The following is a 16545-nucleotide window of genomic DNA, read 5'->3' on the forward strand; positions in this document are numbered from 1 at the left end:
CATGCACAAAAATATTTATAGCAGCTCTTTTTGTAGAGAAATGAAAGAAATGAAAATTGAGGGAATGTCATATCAATTGGAGAATTGCTGAACACACTGTGGTATACGAATGTAACAGAATACTATTGTGTTAGAAGAAATGATGAGCAGGCGGATTTCAGAAAAACATGGAAAGACTTACATGAACTGATGCTAAATGAAGTGAGCAGAACCAGGAGAACACAGTAACAGCAACATTTTGCAATGATCAACTATGACTGGCTCAGCTGAAGCTCTTCTCAGCAATACAATGATCCAAGACAATTTCAAAAGACTCATGATAGAAAATGTTACTCACATCCAGAGAAAGAACAGAGTCTGAATGCTAATCAAAGCATACTATTTTCACCTTTTTTTGTTTTCTGTGGCTTTCCCTTTTATTCTATTTTTTTCTTTCAAAACATAACTAATGTGGAAACATGTTCCATGACTGCACATGTATAATCTATCAGATTGCTTGCTGTTTAATGGAGAGGGAGAATGAGGGAAGGAGGGAGAAAAATTCTGAAACTCAAAATCTTATGAAAAATGAATGTTAAAAATTATCTTTACATGTAATTGGAATAAAATACTACTTACTCCACCCAAAAAAAAGACTATTAGCCTTTCAACTCAATTAAAATTATATGCTGATGAAATATGAATATTGGGCAGTACCTATGTATATGAAAAAATTTTCAAAGAAAACACCTCATTACCTATAATATAACCATACCTTCAACATTAACTCATGAACACTTTTGACAGGGAACGCTAACTACGAATCTCAATTAAGTAAAATATTATCCCCCAAAAAAGAATTCCATTCTTTTCATTAGTATAGATCTGTATTGCAAAAAAAAATTATATAATTATTACTGTTAACTTTTGTTATAATTTCAGTAAAATTTATAGAAATTTGTATTCACATAACCTTCTCAATTTTGCCTCTTGGCCTTAAGTCTAAAATATTTACTATCTGATTTTTTACAGAAAAAGTCTGCTTACCCCTATCCTTTGTAGAGAATTCTCTGGGACACAGAGTAATTAAATTAATTTCTCAGGGTCACTCAGTCAGTAAGTAACAGAGACGGAATTTAAACCAAGCTCTTTGAGATACCAAGGCCAGCTCCTTAGCCACAACTGCTACCCTGCCTCCTCATAAGTAAAGGGAAACAGTAGCAATTTATCATCAAAAAAATGTACCAACCACCTCGGAAAGAAAGGGGGAGGGAGTAATAAACAGTGTGAGAAACAGATTACAAGCTTGGCACAGGGAAGGGACACAGTAAAAAGCCCTTTATCTACAAATCTGCTGGAGTCTTTGCTCCACCAAAAGCTAACTAAGTTTACTGACTTGCCTTAATGATCATTTATTTCATCTTTCAAAAGGTGGGTGTGAACCAACAAAGGTGAATCCTACTTTGGTTCTGGTTCTCATTAACAGGGAAGAACTGGTAAATAGAACGGGAAACTTTGGGGAAATGCATATTATTTGCAAGTTTGACATATAAAAGCCTGGCAAACTTTGATGAGAACCTGAATTACTTTTTAACTAATTTTTTGAGTTATAAAACTATGCATACCCTTTAATCCAGCAGTATCATTACTAGGTCTGTATCCCAAAGAGATAGAAGTAAAAAAAAAGAAAAGCACCAATCTGTACAAAAGTATTTACAGCAGTTCTTTTTGTGGTGGCAAAGAATTGGAAATTGGGAAGATGTCAATTAACTAGGGAATGGCTGAACAAGTTGTGTTAAGTACATGATTATGATAAAATATTATTGTGCTATAAGAAATGATAGAGGATAGTTTCAGAAAAACCTGAGAATAGTGAAGTGAACAGAACCAAGACAACACTGTACACAATAACAGCAATATTGTAATGATAATCAACTGGTGAAAGACTTTAGCTAGTCTAATTAATACAATTATCCAAGGCAATTCCAGAGGATTCATGACAAAAAATGCTACCCATCTCCATAGAGAGAATTGGTAAACTGAGGGCAGTTTAAAGTATATTTTTTTCACTTTCTTTACTTTTCTTGTTTTTTTTTTGCTACATGATTAAGATGGAAATATGTTTTGCATGACTTCACATGTATAATGGGTATCATATTGCTTGCCTTCTCAATGAAGAGGTTGGAAGGAAGGAGAATTTGGAACTCAAAATTTTTTAAAATGGACACTAAAAAAAATAAGACACGAGGCAGCTAGGTGGCACAGTGAGTAGGACACTGGCCCTGGAGTCAGGAAGACCTGAGTTCAAATCCAGCTTCAGATACCTGACACATTTACTAGCTGTGTGACCTTGGGCAAGTCACTTAACCCCAATTGCCCTGCCCCCCCCCCCCCCCCCCGCAAAAAAAAAAAGGAACAGCAATAAAAAATTGACAAATTTTGTTGACTGATTTTGTCATTTTTATATCAATTCTTTCTGGACACAAAATCGAATACCCATCCTTCAATGTGAATTCTTCCTTGTAACAAAGAAAAGTTAAGCAAAAATCTCCAATACAGTGACTTCATGTGACACTACATACAACATTCTGCTAGACTATGTCCCCTGCCTCTCTGATGAGGAGAGGTATGTTTCTTATCTGTTCTCCAGGACTATTGCTGATGCAGCCCAGATCTTGGGAGAACAGATTTCAAATTAGGACCCCTATGACCTAAAATTGTTCAAGGGAAGTCAATCCAAGGCAGATGGGTAACTCTCAAGAATAAAATATCAAAAATACCAAGGAAAATAATCCAAAATTATCTGAACAAAACCAGAGTCATCTGAAAAATAAATAAGTAAAATAGATGCACTGAACTAAGCAACCAGTCAGGGAACAGGAAGTATCAGAGAACAGCATGGTTCTATGAAAGGACAGTGTTAGGAGAGCAAAAGCTCAGAATAAGGTGAGGCTGTTAAAAAAGAAAAGCAATTAAAACAATATAACGGGCTTTAGAAAAACAACCTGTACTGCGTATGGTGTATAGGAAGATAATTAACTGAAAAGTGAGAAGATGTAGCTGCTCAATCTCATTCTTTTTCTGGCTTTTCTGTCCAAACACAAAAGGACAAAACAAATATAACTAAAAGGACATTTATACCCATTATAAATGAAACAGTAAGAAGCACCAGGCTTACATGAATTATATCCCCGTGTAGTAAAAGAACTGGCAGATGTGAATGCAAATCTACAGTCAATGAACTCTACAGTGAACAGCTGTAGAGAATGAGAGCAGTGCTAGGCTAGAGAAAGGCAAATGAACCAAAACAGAAGAAACCAAAGTTGACAAATGATAGGCCACAAGTTTGACAACTTCAACACAGTTTCAGCAAAAACAAGTCAGGTTTTCCTTTTTCACAATGGAGAGATCTAAGACAGCAGTAGGAGTGCAGGGTAAAAAGTCAAAATATCTGTGATATAAGAACAAGAAGCATTAATGAAACTTTTTAAGTGAACATACTGTGTTAGGGCACACATTATTTCCTTTTTTTACAGAAATATTAAGGGTTAGTGCTGTTTACCTAGATTTTTGCAAAATATTTGAAAAAGATACTGTTACTATCCTTGTGAACAAGACAAAGAGATGTGGTCTAGATAATGATAAAATTAGGCAGATTCAGGACTGATTGAATGGTCAGACCCAAAGAGGAATCACTGATGGTTTGACTTGGAAAAGGAGTCTCTAGTGTCAGATCTATGCTGGTTAATATTTTAATCAATGATTTTAATAAAGGTATAGATTGCATGCTTATCAAATGGGTATATAAAACAAAGCTAGGAGGCATAGCTAATATACTGGATCAACAGGCACTGGGTATGATCTAATAAAAATAAAGTATAATAGTAATAAATGCAAAACCTTATATCTGGATTCAAAAATATCAAGTCCATAAATACAAGGGAGAAAAGTGGAGAGATCTTGGGGATTCAGAAGTATTCTATTCTTTCAGATGTGTCAGTGAGGTAAGGCAGCTAAGAAGCTCATTCAATCTCAGGTTACATTAAAAGAGAATAACCAAAAAAAAAAATTAAAAAGAAAAAGAAAAAAAAAGAAAAGATAAATGAATGAATGAATGAATAGATAAATAAATAAATAAATGAATGCATAAATAAATAAATAAATAAATAAATAAGTAAATAAATAGATAGATAAATAAATAAATAAATAAAAAAGAGAATAACCAAAACCAAAGAGGGAAGATCTCCCAATACCCTGCCCTAATCAAGCCATATATGGAATACTGTGTTCAATTCTGGATACCTTTTAGGAATGACATTCATAAGCTGGAGAACAATTAACAGAAAGCAACCAAGATAGTAAAATACCTCAAGATCATGGAATATGAAAATCAGTGGAAGAAAGTGGAGAAGACTTAGGAAATAAAATGACAAATTCCTTCCAGAATCTTCAGGATTAGCATGGGTAATGGGGATTAGACTCTAGCAGGCAGAACTAGGAACAGATAGAAGATACTAAAAAGAAAATGTTAAGAACAAATTCCTAGCACATACTGAATTGGAATGGTCTGCTTTCAACAGCAGTGGATTTCCCATCAATAGAGGTCTTTGAACAAGACAAGAAAATGCTTGTCAGGTGGTGTGTCTTGACTTTGCATTCATTAAATTATTGACTTGTCTCCACCAATCAGTGTGAGCTTCTTGACAGCAGGGACTATCTTTCTCTTTCTATTATATCCACACAGCTTAGCAGAGGGCTAGGTGCAAAGTAAGCATTTATTTGTCTAAAGCTGAATTCATAATGCTCCCCACCAACTTCCCTATGACACTTGCAACAAACCCTAGGTTCAGTATCTTGGAATCATCATGTATTCCTCATTCTCCTTTGCCCTTCAAAGAAACTAGAGAAAGCCTGGTAAAAGCATTTAGAGGGAAAAGCATTAACGGGGACAAACATAGTGTCAGGAGGTTAAGTTTTCAGAAAAAAGTCTATATTTAATAGTTTAATTAAGATTTTTGCCAAGTATTAGCTTGTATAGAGAAAGCCATTACAAAGATAGTGTAAATACTCAAGCTATCATATTCTATTCATCCTGGGTACTTAATAGAAACATTGTACCTTGCCAAAAAGGATTTTCCAGATCCTGGAAGCCCTCTGAGTAGTACAAGCGTTTGGCCTATATAAGGGCTTTTTCTTCGAACAGTATGAGAAGCAGGAGGCTCTTGTACTTGGTAAGTATTTCCATCTTGATTTCTCCATGCCATTGGCATTGGCAGTGAAGCATTTCTATCCCAAGTACCAAAAAGAACTGGGGGTGGCAGAGAAGCACAGACTCTTCCGGGTTCACAGTAGTCAAAAACAGATATTACTGGCTGAGGACTGGCTGCAACCGGAGCAATGAAGCTGCGGATCCCTTGGAAAGGCTCAAAGGCAGAAGCCATTGGATTCCAGGAAGTTTGTGGTAGCACTGGTGGAGGTGGCAATGGTGGCATTCCAGGGCAAAAGCTGAAGTCACTTCCCTGTGGTGGTAGTTCTGCTTGATTTTGTGGCTTGAAACCAAATCCTTTGGATTGTGTAAGCAAATCAGGGACAGAAACACTATTCTGATCTCCACGTGTGCCCACTCCATCTTCTGTCCGGTCCGAAATTTGTGCAAGAGGATTAACAGCAGTCCTTAATTCATTCGTACCCAAATGTACACAGGCTTGAGAAGGCTGGCATCCAAAATTCTGAGCATCTGAAATCGCATTCTGAGTTTGACGGGGGTTAACATATACCACTAGAGAGTCATTAGGTTGAGTAAAAAAGCTGTTAGGCTGGGCATCCACAGGACTGTTATTTGTTAAAGGCCATATAGCATCCTTTTTACAATTTCTGGACTTGCTCAAATCTGGATGTAAAGTTAAATGTTCTGAACTTAACACTGAAGAATTTTCCAATGTTTCAGTGTCCATTTCCGTTTTTTGCAAAGAAAAACTCCTTCCGCTCTCACTAGGGCCACCAAAATTGTTTTCCAAAGGCAAAGGTGACTGTGTAGACACTTGGTCATTAGAAGCATAATTTAATTTCTCAAATGCATTTTGTATTAAGAAATCCAAGTCTTCAGTAAGTCGCATATCCGAGAAAGCATCTGCAGCTTGGGAATTGTCTTCATCTTCTACATGAGGACATTTTTCATTCATTTCATTTCCTTCAGCAAGATGCTGATTAACAAAAGCTAGTGGTGTCGCAACTGACTCCAATATTAAACTTTTAGAGGCTGGCATTCCTTTGGCACCAGTGGACAGTTCTAAGAGACAATCCATAGCATTTTCAACTGTTCATAAAGAGAGGGATAAAAACATTATGATCAGGGCAAAAAATGTATATGACAGTTAGAGCTGGGAGGAAACTTAGAGGTCTCTGAGTCCAACCCCTTCATTTTACAGATAAAGAAACTGATGCTAAAAGAGGTTATCTGATCTGACAGTAAATGTGACAAGTGAATCAGTCCTTGGGACTCAAGTCCTGCATTCTCTCTACTATACCATGTTACTTCTCTTTAATATATTTAACATTGTGGTGAGTTTTGCATTATCTTAGTATTAGATGAGTTTGCAAAGCAATATGTATAACTCTGATCTTAACAACAGCCCCATAAGGTAGATAGATACTATAAGCCAGGGTTTCTTTTTCCACTCCAGACCTCTTTCAAGTTGCATGGCCTGGAGGGCACATACAATGCAAAGTACACATGCTTTGTGTTCAGAACCAAGGCTGCAGTTAAGTTGCCCAATGCAACACGGGCAAGTGCTGCCAGAAACACCCTGGATTCATTACGAGTTTGATTTTTAATTAATTTTTGGTCATTGCATTTTCAGAAACCTTTTACTGTTGCCACATCTTTTAATACTCCATATTTAAGAGGTGCTGCATAGACCTTATTATCCTCATTTTACAGATGAGAAAAGAATGAGAAAGGTTAAATGATTTGTTCCCAGTCAAACAACTAATGAATTCTACTTATATGATCCTCCTGATTCCAAATTCACTGTTCTTTCTATTATAAGATACTGGTTCACTAATATTTTATTATTATTTCAATGCTCCTTGTAACTTTAAGAAACTGACTTTAAAGTTTTTTAAAGTATTTAAGGTTACCTAAAAAGGTTATTCTAAAGTATTCTGTGTTCCTCCAACAAAAAAATTATACTATTACTTATACATTTAAACTTATTTTTATACATTATAATGTGTTGTATGTTATATATTTATACTATACAATAAATATAATATACTCATACTATTAATTTACAACTCTGCAAAGCTAAAAACTAATCCAGATTGAATTATCATAAGGTTCAAATTAGTGAAGCATAACTATTACAACTTCTAGAAAACATTACCACTTCTATGTTATTCCTTTAGAAGTATCTCTCCTCCATTTTAAAGCCTAACCCCTAGACCCATTGCTTCCCCTTCCTTTCCTCTCACACCTCATTCCCCTCCTGGGTTCTGACTCATCCTGCCTCAGCTGCCTTCTCACACCAGAACATTTCTCAAGTATGTCAGCCTCTCCCTCTCATTTGGTCAGTTCCTCTTAAGAACTCCATTTTGTGGAGTGGTCTGCCAAAGGCTGGCCCTGCTTCAATCCCCTCCTGGTTATGCTTCTCATCTCCAGATATCACCACCGTGCTCCCTTCCCACCCCCACCACAAGCTCCCACAAAGGATACCTTCTCTCCTGCCCCTCCACAACTCTCATCACTTTTCAGCTCCCTATTACATGTGGTCTTCGTAAGCTCCCTGAGGGCAGGGACAGTCCCCAAACAAAGTGCTTAGCGTACAGGTAGAGCTTAACAGATGCTTGTTGCCTTGCCTAAATCTTTGCAAACTGGCTTCCAACCCCCATCATTCAACTGAAACAGCCTTCTTTGAAGTGACCAATCAACTCTAAACTGCCAAATCTGATGGTCTTTTCTCAATGCTCACCCCTTCTTGACCTATCTATAAAACGTCATTTATGACCACCTTTCTGCCTGAATAATCACTCTACTCTGTGTCTTACCTGCATGACCATTCCTTCCAAGACTGTTTTGCTGATCATCATGTGTTGCATACCCCCTCACTATAGACATACTACCCAAGGTTCTGTCCTAGGCCCTCTTCTATCCTCTCCCTAAGCTCTCTCGCTTGATGAGTTCTCAGTACCCATGGGTTTAATTAAGATGTCTAAACAGATGACTCCTAGATCCGTAGATCCAGTTCTGGACTCTCCCCTGAGCTTTAGTCCTCTATCTCCAACTATATACTGGATGTAGGCATCTGAAACTCAACATGTCCAAAACTCTTCCCTGTAAATCCATCCCCTTTCTAAAATTCCCTATTTCTATCAAAGATACCCACCAGAACTCTTCCAGTCCGCAGGTTCGCAGCCTACCCATTATCTGGATCTTTATTATCCTGCACCCCATATAGCCTATCAATTGATGAATCTTGTTTTTGTCTCCTCTTTCTACTCACACAGCCGGCACCCTCGTTCAGGCCCTTCTTGTCTCTTACCTGAAGTACTGAAACAGCTTCCTAACTGGTCACTCTTCTCTAATCCATCCACCACACAACTGCCAAAGTCTTCCCTAAAGTTCAGATCTGATCACGTCCTTGTCCTACTCACTAAACTCCAACAGCTCCTCAATGCCTTTCAGCTGGAACATAAGATTCTCTGTTCAGTTTTTTAAACTGTTCAAAGTCTTTGTCCTAACCTACCTTTCCCAGACTCCATGGACCAGCTAAAGTGGCCTTCTTGCTCCTCACGACACTTCATCTTCACACTTTTGCACTGTCTATCCCCCAAGCTTGTAATGCATTCCCACGTGTTCTTTGCCTCTTAAAATCCTGTTTCCTTGAAAGCCCTGTTCAAATGCCTCCTCTTACATGAAACCTTCCCTAATTCCCTATTCTCAAAAGCTGATGCCCTCTCCCCCTCAAATCTACCTTACACCTGTCTTGTGTACATTTTACATGTTTGTTTACATACATATTATCTCCCAGGATAAAAGATAACCCTCTAGAGAGCAGGAACTGTTTCATTTGTCTTTGTATCTACAGCATATAACACAGTGCTCTGCATAGAACAGGCACTTAATAAATGCTTGCTAATTGTGTGTTTTGCCAGGTTGAATTATGTTGGACTATATGTCATGGTACTGATAAATGGGATATGAAGTGCCCATTCATTTCAAATACAGAGTGCCCTCTTCACACAACTAGTTAATTTATGGAATTTTGCAGTAATGTGACTTTTAAATTAGGAAACAACATATGTCTACATGTAAATGGTTCCCTGAATTGAGTAAGTTAAATGAATACTTACAGAATTCTGGATGCTAATAACTCTTTTCTCCTTAACTCCCTCTTTCTAGTTATCATGCTGGGAAACAAAAACTATACTCTGCATTTTGCAATACTTATCACAGAGCAAAAATGTGTTCATCCATCACAAACAAATTAGCTCAGCCAGGTTTCTTTCTTCTCAAATTTCCCAAATATCTGTTTTGTAGAGAACATTTCCAATAGCAATTTTTCAGACCAAATCTAATTTCTTTATGAAAATAATTGACATAAGGAAACTTTAAGAGTGCTATCAATAGATAATTCTTATCTATACTCACTACTGTTTGTATTAGAGCAGGATAAGAATAAAATTACAAATAATTCAAAATTGTTCATTTCTCTCACCTTTGAAATCACATTCTGAAAGCATCAAATAAACTACATCAGGATCCAGGTCAGAAAACATTTCTGACAAGCTGTTTAAGAGTTTTTCTTTGTCGACACTTGGCTGAGGTGGTACTGTAGGAAGAGTTGCCAGTTCCTCTCGATGAGCAATATTGGATGCAACATCCTCTGTATTCAGAGACTTCCTAGCAGGACTTCCACCAAGATTTTTCTTTTTCCTTGGCATTCTGCTTTCTAAAAATCAGTTCCTTTTTTATTCAAGTTGAATGATATTTAAGTCATATCTCAGAGGAAATAGGGACAAATAACTTGCATAATCCAGTAGTAACAGTGCCTAAGGCATGAGGAAAAAAAAAAGGCAGAATTACACAAACTAGATAACTAAATTTATTTCTTAAATCCCAAGCACTTCAAGGTTTTTTTTAACTTCTACACTGTTAAGAAACAATTGGGATGCCTTTTAAAGCAAGAATCAAGGCATGTTCTCCAATAGACAAATGTTCAAAAAACATGAACCAGCATTTTTTAAGAAGAAATGTGAGCTATCAGTATGAAAGAAAGCTCTAAATCACTAACAGAGAAATACAAGTTTAAACAATCAGGAGACTTCGCAAGATAACAAAAGACAAAATTGGAGGGGTAGTGGAAAGATAAGACACAATAATGCATTGTTGGTGTATTCTATGACCCAGTGATACCACTATGACAGACATATCTCAAGGAGGAAAAATCCCTTACATAAAAATCTTTATCCAAGTACTTTTTGTTATAGCAAAGAATTAGAAGGAAAAGGGGTTTCCATTGATTATGGGAAGAATGAACAAACTGAGTATATGAATATAATGGAATATTAGCGGTGTCCAAAGAAAATGAAAAATATGGAGATTTTCTGAGAAACGTGAATTAAAATGATACAGAGAAGGACCTGTAAAACCAGGAGAACGATTTATATAATAACTACAATAACGTAAAGGAACACAATACTGAAAGATGTCAGAACCTGGCTGAATGCAGTAACCAACAGCAATAACCAACCTCATAGGACTGAAGGTAAATAAAGGATGCCTCTTGTCTCATGACAGAGGTAGCACTCTGTATGAGTGAATACAATGAGTGGATGAATGAGGCATAAATTTTCAGACATGATCAAAGAGTTGCTTTATATTTTTCCTAAACTGTACTGTTGTTACAATTGAGGATTTTAGGAAAGGTTCAAGGAGTGACAGTGGTTTGTTTTTTTAAAGACAGCACCAACAAAGAAAAATTTTTAAAGAGTGAAGCCCCACCAAGATTTCTTTTTCTCCCCCAAAATTACTGTTTCCATCCCCTGGGCTGTCCTCAATAAAAATTTCCACTAAGAAAAAAATTTTAAGTTTTAGCACACAGACTGAGGTAGCAATAACAACATTTATGTGCTAGCCACACAGGTTTTCACAAGTCATCCTAAAAAATTTTCAAGAAACTCAACTGAAAAGAATATGATAAAAAAGCAAGTAAAACTAGCATGATACTAAAAATTTACACTATACCCTAAAACTTCAAGCAGTAGCTTACCTGTAGAATGAGGCACATGCTATCAGTATTGGTCAATGTGTCTTTTGCTTAACTGAACTTTTTTGTTACATGGAAAGATTCTTTATATAGAAGTAACAGTGATACTTTTTTTTTAATTTTTTTAAGCAGCTTCCTTTATTTACTTATGTAATGGCTGCCCGTTATCTTAACTTGATTTCAGTTCAGGTGAAAATAGGTTGAAAAATAGTAATAGTACTTCTAACATTAGAAGTACTATTACTATTTTTCAACCTTTTTTTTCAGACAAACCTTCATCCCACCCAAACTTTTCTAAACTAACTTATCTAGAAGCAATTATCCTAGTAACCTGAATTACATATATTTATGAGTGTCCTATAAAGTAACAACCATATATTAAGCATTATTTTAATTAATACATTATAATGTTAATTATAAAGAGCAACTTGGGGTTAGTCATTTATGTTTTGAGTGTAAAAATGCCAAAAAGAATTCCTCCCTACTTCACGGCACTATTAAAAAACAATAGTAAAACACATGAGGCCTTCAGCAACCTAAATGAAAAGATCAAGAATATTACATAGTTCAACACTGGTATATTTTATAGATATTACCATAAACAGCACGATCTAATCGAAATTGTCTTGAGCTATATGGAGATCAGGTCTAGCTTCTAACTCAACTATTAGCCTCTCTGACCAAAGCAAACCACTCGACTTCTCAGTTTCTTCATCTATTAAACAAGAGTAACATCCTACTTGCCTCACAGTTTAGCTGAAATGACAAAACCAGAATTCCAAAAATGTAAAAACATTATACAGAGCAATATATTTAGTTTTTCCTATGACTGTGACTCAGTTGATAAAATATGCAGGTCAAAAAATACCTCTTCCTTGATTCCCCAGTAATTCTGGAGAAGCAAAGTCTGAATACCAAGTTTCCCCGGTAATCTTTCTGAGGAAAGCAAAAACAAGGAAAAAAAAAAGCTTCATCTATTATTTAGTGTTAGGTATGGATTGTGTCACTAAAACAGCTGCCTAAAAAGTGCACCAAATAATGTTCACCATAAACTGACAAATTAAATGAAAAACTGTCAATAACTGAATTTTCACTTGCTATGAATGTTTACCTATTTAACTGTCCACTTCCAACTAGCCATAACTGGATATTTTATATCAGAATTTGTGATAATTTTTTTAAAGCCAAAATAATAGATTCAGAACCTTCAAGGCTATCTAGTCCTAACCCAGGAGTTTTCTGGCAAATATTTAAATATAATCTGCATTATTAATATTTTCTCTATCACCTAAGTCCAGACCATCAACAAAACAATTAACCAAGCCCTGATTTGTAGTATGTTGATCCCCAAGGTACAAATGCTTACTGTGAAAATTTTACAATCTCCTCTGAAGATTGGGTCTGAGCTGTTAGCTAGCCAATGTTAGACCCCACCTAACCCTACCTAACACAGGGTTAGCCTACCTAACACAAGGGTATTAAGTGGAAGAACCATGCTTCAAACTCAAGTTCTTTACTTAATATCCTGCAATCTTTCCTCATGTCACTTCAATTAGAAAGTATCCTGGGTACAACAGTATGATTAGGAAGGCTTCAGTGGGATCTATATTGTGGCTTTTCCCAGCACTTATCTCCCCAAAAGTATCACAATAAGCAGAGGAAAGGACAGACCATACTTTCTTAACTGCTGCTGACCAAGGAAATCTTTTTCCCCCCAAAAATCAGTTATTATAACTAACAAATTGGATGCCAATTTAATCCTTACAGTCTACTTCATCTTCTCCTGCTCCCCAACATGTGGAATTAACTTCTTTAAAATATATTTTGTTTCCAATAAGAACTTTATGCTGGTGCTCTTTGTTCTGTGTTAATTTTTTATTCACACACGCTCTTCAAGGTCTACTAAACTGAAGGTTTCAGTTTCAAGAAAATGTTTGCAACATTTTGCTTTTCTATATTTTCATTAGAAATGAAAATAGAATCACACTTCTGCCTAATACAGAACTTGTTCCTTCAATTGACTAAAGGTGACTAGGGCCTTCAACTCTTTATTTACAACTACTAAATATCTAGGATCAGCCTTAAGTTAGAATTTTTTTTAAAGAATTCTGTAGGCTCTAGAAAGACTTGGTCAAATACTGTCTTGGCCTATGATATCAAAGAACAGTAGAAAAAGCACTGGCTTTGGAATCAAAGGAAATTAGAGGCTTCAGCTGATTTAGATCCTCGCTCCAATTCCTTCTCCTTCCTATGTCCCATCAACTACTCAGAATGCTCAAAAATCTAAGATCTGTAATAAGAGGTAACAGATCATCAGAGATGAGATTTTTCCCGTACAAAAGGGGAGAGCTGCAAAAGCACCTTTGGAGTCATCACAATACCGCCTCAACCTAAAAATACACAGTTCACAGATCTGACTGAGTGACAAGGTCCCTAGAAGGCATAGTTACTTACGTTGGCTGGTTTCCCCCAAGCATCCTTGGTGACCCCTCCATCTCCACACACCTATTTGGCTTCTTAATTGGCTACTTCCTATCTTTCCCCACTGGAGCATCTGCACAGGTGTTGTAACAGAGATGCAGAGAATGGGAAGCCCTCTCCCACAATGCCCATACATTTCAGTTGAAGCCCCCAGGACAACTTACTTAAAGGGGTCTTTAAGCACTTCTTTATGTGAGCTGGCCTTGGCTTTCCCTTCTGCCTGGCTTTGAGTTTTATTCCCAGCAGACTTTCTTCTGTACCTATTCCTATTCAAAGGTCAGCTCAAATCTAACCTTTCCCCTTCTGTGACCACCTCAGCTGTAAATGATCTCTTTTTGCCTCAAACACAGATGGCACTCAGTCCCTTTACGACTGATCTGGCACTTACTACCTTGTTATCTTTTCATAGTTCTATTATATCTAACTAGTATAAACTGTTTGAGGATATAACTTCTATCTTCTTCTTCTTTATAATTTCAATAGCACCTGGCACAAAGTAGATGTTCCACAAATATTGATTTCTTTAAGATAAGGAAGACCAAGTGAGAAAATTGATGGACACAGTCAGTCAAGAGGGCCAAGACTATAGTTGCGATACCCCACACCAGCATATTTCACACTATCACAAGTTATATTATATGAATGACTCCATTAACAGGATCCATAATATTTAGTTCTCTTTCTGGTAAGAAACCAGAATTACTAAAATGTTTAAAAAAAATTTTTAAAGCCCAAAAGTCTATAGGGTGAACTATAAATAACTATAGAATACTTACCCTTTGTATGTAACTGATGTCACCCTGCTGAAACCAAGGTTGAGGCTTGAAATCACTGTAGTTGATTGTTTCACGAAGCATAGTGTCAATTCTTGCTATGAAAAAACAAGAAACCAGGACTTTATGAACTTATATCACCACTGAACAAAACTATACAAAGACTCAAGTACATATTCCCAAAGTTATATAAATAAAACCTTTTAAAACCAAATCTCATTTTTAATTTGCTAAGCACATCTTATTACTAAAAGAATCCTGTTTATCTCTTCCAATATCATCTCCAATTTATGTTAGGTTATGATTTTATCATACTACATTTTCTTAAATAAGACAATTATGTCAAGGTTTCATATTGTTTATCCACACGTGCACATGCAAGGTCATCAATGTGAAATTGTTGTTAAAAAAGGGGGCCGAAAAGAGAATAGGTAGAAGTTTGAGACAAACATCAAGTTGCCCCGACACCTAGCATTTTTATCTAGGTACCTACCATTTTGAATATAGTACCCAAAATCACAAAAATATACAGTAATATTTTATTATGATACCTTGAAAAGAAGTTCCAGAAACAAAGCCTACGATGAAAACAGGAAAGCATGGAAAGACTTAAAGGAATGGATGCAAAGTGAAGTAAGCAGAATGAGGAAAAATATACAAAATGACAACAACGTAAGTGAATATAACAAAACAATCAAAACTGAACACGGCAAAATTATAATGACCAAGTAAGGCCCCTAAAACAGATATGAAAAGATAACTTCACCCACTTCTTTTGCAGAGTGATAGACCATCTGTATTATAAGAGACTTTTTCAATATGTTGGGTTTTTTTGTATATTTTTTGTATTTTTTGTATATTTTGTTGTATATTTTTTTCTTCCCTATTTATTCTTGATTGTAATGTATGGGAAGAGGTAGGGGGTCAGGGAATAGAGAAAGGCAGTGGGAAAACAAAATGATAAAAATATTTTAAAAATAAAAAAAAGCGGGGGCGGAGCCAAGATGGCGGCTGGTAAGCACGGACTAGAGTGAGCTCCGTACCCGAGTCCCTCCAAAAACCTATAAAAATGGCTCTGAACCAATTCTAGAACGGCAGAACCCACAGAACAGCAGAGGGAAGCAGGGCTCCAGCCCAGGACAGCCTGGATGGTCTCTGGGTGAGGTCTATTCCACACGGAGCTGGGAGCTGGGAACGGAGTGGAGCAGAGCCCAGCCTGAGCGGCGTGGATGATCCAGACCAGAAGCCGGGCGGAGGGGGCCCTAGCGCCCTGAATATGTGAGCTGCGGCAGTTACCAGACCCCTCCACCCACAAACACCAAAGACTGCGGAGAAGGTTAGTGGGAAAAGCTGTGGGAGTGGAAGGAGTTCGAGGTTAGGCTTCCAGCCCCGGGGGCAGCGGAGGTGGGGCAGCTACAGCTGCTGCTGCTTCCGGCTCCAGGCCCACCTGGTGGGAGGAATTAAGTGGCGGATCAGAGCAGGAGTGCAACAGCCTGCTGAAGATCTAAGCCCAGTCTGGACTGGGGGTCCTTGGGGAAGGAGGAGTGCGGCTCTGACAGAGCTGGCACCTCCCCCCCAAACGTAGAACATAGAACTCGTTAGTCTACAAGCAGTCATACCCCACTGAAAAACTCAAGGGTCAAGTCAGTTGGTTGGGAATATGGCCAGGCAGCGAAAACGCACCCAGATTCAGTCTCAGACTTTGGATTCTTTCTTTGGTGACAAAGAAGACCAAAACATACAGCCTAAAGAAGACAACAAAGTCATAGAGCCTACAACAAAAGCCTCCAAGAAAAACATGAACTGGCCCCAGGCCATAGAAGAACTCAAAAAGGATTTGGAAAAGCAAGTTAGAGAAGTAGAGGAAAAATTGGGAAGAGAAATGAGAAGGATGGGCGAAAACCATGAAAAACAAGTCAATGACTTGCTAAAGGAGACCCAAAAAAATACTGAAAAATAGACTGAAGAAAACAACATCTTAAAAAACAGACTAACTCAAATGGCAAAAGAGCTCCAAAAAGCCAATGAGGAGAAGAATGCCTTGA

General features: G+C 37.1%; 1 protein-coding gene across 2 annotated transcripts in view; it reads right to left on the minus strand.

Moving 5' to 3' along the window:
- The window catches only part of N4BP2 (NEDD4 binding protein 2), a 69927-nt gene that overhangs the window by 43878 nt on the left and 9504 nt on the right, over positions 1-16545 (minus strand). For both annotated transcript variants that reach the window (XM_036762956.1, XM_036762955.1), the window contains exons 2-4: positions 14504-14598; positions 9696-10029; positions 5098-6295 (exon numbers count right to left, since the gene is read on the minus strand). In XM_036762956.1, coding sequence (XP_036618851.1) covers positions 5098-6295; positions 9696-9921 — 1424 coding nt within the window. In that variant the 5' untranslated portion in view covers positions 9922-10029; positions 14504-14598. The remainder of the gene's footprint in view (positions 1-5097; positions 6296-9695; positions 10030-14503; positions 14599-16545) is intronic.

This window comes from Trichosurus vulpecula, chromosome 6 (genome assembly GCF_011100635.1).
Source record: "Trichosurus vulpecula isolate mTriVul1 chromosome 6, mTriVul1.pri, whole genome shotgun sequence".
Lineage (NCBI taxonomy): Eukaryota > Metazoa > Chordata > Mammalia > Diprotodontia > Phalangeridae > Trichosurus > Trichosurus vulpecula.